The sequence below is a fragment of the Galeopterus variegatus genome, unplaced genomic scaffold, assembly GCF_000696425.1.
Source record: "Galeopterus variegatus unplaced genomic scaffold, G_variegatus-3.0.2 Scaffold8506, whole genome shotgun sequence".
Classification (NCBI taxonomy): Eukaryota; Metazoa; Chordata; class Mammalia; order Dermoptera; family Cynocephalidae; genus Galeopterus; species Galeopterus variegatus.
The window spans coordinates 84,750-89,276 of NW_007734617.1; the positions used below are offsets into that span (position 1 = coordinate 84,750).

At 36.3% G+C, this 4,527-nt stretch overlaps 1 protein-coding gene across 1 annotated transcript in view; it reads left to right on the forward strand.

The window, feature by feature from the left end:
• Nucleotides 1-781, forward strand: part of SGSM1 (small G protein signaling modulator 1) — a gene marked incomplete at its 3' end in the record, with an annotated part of 52,775 nt that extends 51,994 nt beyond the window's left edge. Inside the window, exon 19 of the mRNA XM_008592939.1 lies at nt 699-781. Within this exon, the coding sequence (XP_008591161.1) occupies nt 699-781 (83 nt within the window). The remainder of the gene's footprint in view (nt 1-698) is intronic.
• Nucleotides 782-4,527: the final 3,746 nt, after the last annotated feature.

A 4,527-nucleotide genomic window follows, 5' to 3' on the forward strand; every position in this document is an offset into this window, starting at 1 on the left:
GATCACATATCCTCAAGTAAGGCTTCCTGGGTTCACACACTGCCTCTGCCACTTATTATTAGGTATATGACTTTGGGCATGTCATTTACTTCTGTATTCTTCAGTCTCCTCATCTGCGAAATAATATAATAATGGTACCCATTTCCTATGATTATTTTGAAAATTAAATGGTGCAATACATGTATAGAGGGCTGAGTATACAATAAGTGCCCAGTAAATATAGACTATTATTAGTAAGGAATAGATCAGAATTCCAGACAGAGAGAACTGCTAGAACAAAGGCACAGAGACATAAATGTGTAATTTATTTGTGCAAAATGAATACCTCAGTGTGGCTGGAGAGGGAGTGGTACTAGGAAGTGATGTGTGAGGCTGTGAAGATGAGTTGGGAGGAGACTATGAATGCTTTGTACCCCCGGTAAAGGAGTTCAGACATCATCCCATCAGACAGTGGGGAGCTTGTGAAGGTTTTTGAACATGCACTGTCTTCCTTGAACTCATCTTTAGGAAGGTCTTCCTGGTGACTGCATATAAGATGTTTGAAGAGAGTGAGACTGGGGATGGGGATGGGGATTCAGGCAGGAGGTTGGGGAGTGGTCCAGTGAGGGATAGGGACCAAAAAGGGGAGGAAGGAAAAGAGAAGTGGGTGGGAGAGCGAGTTGTGTGTGCCATCATTTGGCCCCTTGTGTCTCTCATAGCTACATCTGGCAGCACATTGAGATCGGCTATGTCCAAGGCATGTGTGACCTCCTGGCTCCACTGCTGGTCATTCTGGATGATGGTGAGTATGTCTGTCCCAAAACTGGGTGTTCAGTCTCCTTCCCACCAAAGGGCAGGGGGATAAACCTCGCTTGTGACCCCATAGAATGGGTCAGGACAAGTGCTCAGAAGACCTGTCTGTTGAACACATCAAGGCCCTGGTGAAATAAAAAGTCCTCATGTTCCATAGTGTCCAGCAGGAACACCCAGCCAGGCCTTTGCTAACCACTGATAGTATGAACATGAATAAGAACATAGAAAAACCCAGGCCCAGATGGTTTGCCGGTGAGTTCTGTCAAATGTTTAAAGAAGAATTAGCACCAATTCTTTAAAGACTCTTCAAAAATAGAAAAGAAGGGAATTCTTCTCAACTCATTCTATGAAGTGAGCCCTCATATGAGGATTGGGTTCCTCACTGGTACCCTGATACCAATACCGGAAAAAGACATCGCAAGAAAACTACAGATTTATATCCTAAACAAAATACTAGCAGACTAAGTCCAGCAAGATATAAAAAGGATTTTAAACCATAACTAAGTGAGGTTTATCCCAGGGTGCAAGAATTCAAGGGTGGTTCAACATACAAAAATCAATCAGTATAATTCACCACATTAATAAAATAAATGACAAAACCACATTATCATCTCAATTGACAAAGGAAACACTTCACAAATTCAACAAACTTTCATAATTAAAAACACCAAACACACAAGGAATAGAAGGGAACTTCCTCAACATAACAAAGGACATCTATGAAAAACCCACAACTAACATCATAAGCAATGCTAAAAGACTGAATGCTTTCTCCCCAAGATCAAGAACCAGGCAAGGATGTGCACTTTTGCTGTTGTAGGTTCTAGTCATGGCAATTAGGGAAGAAAAAGAAATGAAAGTCATCCAGATTAGAAAAGAAGTAAAACTATTTCTATTAACAGGTGACTTGATTGTGCATATAGAAAATCCTAAAGAAATATATATATCTTTATATATATATGAACTAATAAACAAGTTCAGCAATGATGCAGGATACAAGACCAACGTATGAAAGTCAATTGTATTTCTATACACTTGAAGTGAAAAACCCAAAAAGGAAATTAGGAAAACAATTTCATTTGCAATAGCATCTAAAAGAATAAAATACTTATGTATAATTTTAACAGAAGTGCAAGATTTGTACATTGAAAACTACAAAGAATTGTTGAAAGAAATTAAAGATCAAAATAAATGAAAATATCTCATATGCAAGGGTCAGAAGACTTAGCACTTAGCACTGTTAAGATGGCAGTGCTCCCCAAATTGATCTATAGATTCAAACCCTATCAAAAAATCTCAGCTGCCTTTTTGATAAAACTCAGTAAGCTGAATTTGAAATTCATATGAAAATTCAATTCCTGAGAATAGCTGAAGCGGTTTCAAAAAAGAAGAAAAAGTCAGAACTCACACCTCAATTTCAAAATCTACTACAGAGCTACAGTAATGAAAACAGTGTGGTACTTCCATAAGGACTGACGTATAGACCAGTGGAATAAATAAACCTTTACATTTATGGTAAACTGGTTTTGACAAGGGTGCCAAGACAATTCAACTCAATGATGAAATGGAACAAATGTTAAAAATTAAAGTTGGATCCCTACCTCACACTGTATATGAAAAACTAACTCAAAATATATCATAGACCTAAATGTTAGGGCTAAAACTATAAATACCTTAGAAGAAAACACAGGAGTAAATCTTTGTGACCTTAGATTGAGCAGTGGTTTCTTAGATTTGACACAAAAGCATAAGTGACAAAAGAAAAATAGGTAAATATTACTTTATTGAAATTAAAATCTTTTGTGCTTCAAAAGAAGCCATCAAGAAAGTGAAGAGAACTAAAACAATGGTAGAACATATATTGCAAATCATATGTGCAATAAGGGTCTTGTACCTAAAATATGTAAAGGTCTCTTACAATTCAACAATAAAAAGATAACCCAATTAAAAATCGTCAAAAGACTTGGATAGGTATTTCTCAATAGGATAGAGGATATACTGATGGCAAATAAGCAAATTAAAAGAGGCTCAACATCATTAGTCATTAGGAAAATGCAAATCAAAACCATGAGATATGACTTCACACCCACTAAGATGGCTACAAGCAAAAGAATAGAAAATCAAAAAATATGAAGAAATTGGATCCTTTTATACATTGCTGATAGATTTCTAAAAAAAAAGATTTGTCTGTTTTGGAAAACAGTTTGGCAATTCCTCATAATGTTAAACATAGAATTATCACATTACCCAGCAGTTTCATTCATAGCTGTATACCCAAGAGAACTGAAAACATATGTTTATATAAACACTTATACATAAATGTTCAGAGCAATGTTGTTTATAATAGCCAAAAAATGGAAACAACCCAAATGTCCATCCACTGATGAACACATAAACAAAAAGTGATTTATCCATAAAATGTGGACGATTACTTGGCAAAAAAAAAGAATGATGTTCGCAAGAAAAGAATGATGTTTTGATACATGCTACAAAATGGGTGAACCTTGAAAACATTATGCTAAGTGAAAGAAGCCAGTCACAAAGGCTATATATTGTATGATTCTATTTATGTGAAATGTCCCGAATAAGTAAATCCATAGAGACAAAATGCAGATTAATGGTTGCCAGGAGTTGGGGGAAGGAGGAAATGGGAGTGACTGCTGGGGGTATGGCGTTTATTTGGAGAGATGATGTTCTGAAATTAGATAGTGATGATGGTTGCACAGCTCTGTGGATATGTTAAAACCACTGAATTGTACATTTAAAAGGGTAAATTTTATGGTATGCAAATCTCAATAAGGGTGTTAAAAAGTGAGGAGCATAACTCCCCACTCTTTAGACATGAGTTGCACATAGTTACTTCCTTCCAAAACGTGTAGTATGAAAGTGGGTGGGGATGACAGAGAAACTACACCAGAGAAACCTGACAGACTACAAATACTACCTCAGCCAGGTGATCAAGGTAACATCAACAGTCATAAATCATGTGGATAAAACCATCAGGGTCATCAAAAACAAGGAAAGCCTGAAAAACAGCCACAGCCAAGAGGAACCTAAAGAGACTAAATATAATGTGTCTACACTGGATGGGATCCTGGGATCAGAAAAAGAACCTTTGAAAAAAAAACTATGGAAATCTGAATAAAGAACATACTTTAATTAATAATGAATCAATATTGGTTTATTAATCGTTAACTAATGTGCAATACTAAATGTAAGATGTTAATAATAGGGGAAACTTGGTGTGGGGTATATGGGAACTCTACTATCTTCTCAATTTTTCTGTAAATCTAAGCTGTTCTAAAAAATAGTCTTAAGAAAATGAATGCAATCCTATGGCCCTTGGAAAACCTTCCAGCAGCATTCCTCAAACTTATCAATTATTAAGAGGAAAAAAAGTACCGTTTTAAAATAAGCTTTTGAAACACTGGGTTAAACAATATAAAACAGTTTTTTTTTATTGCAGGACTTCTCAGAGCTTTTACTTTCTTAATATATGCAGTGGGCAGGACTTCTCGGAGCATTTACTTTCTTAACATATGTAGTGACTTTCTAAGCAACAGGTAGTCCAACCACTATTTCCCAAAGTTATTGACTCTCTATTTGCATATAGCCTGTAAAAGCACTTCCAATATTGACAACTGTTGTTCAAATATAGCAGTTCCCAGACTTAAGAATTTTATAAACCAAGATGGCGACGGGTCTGGAGCGGCCGTGCCAGGAGACAGCGTGACC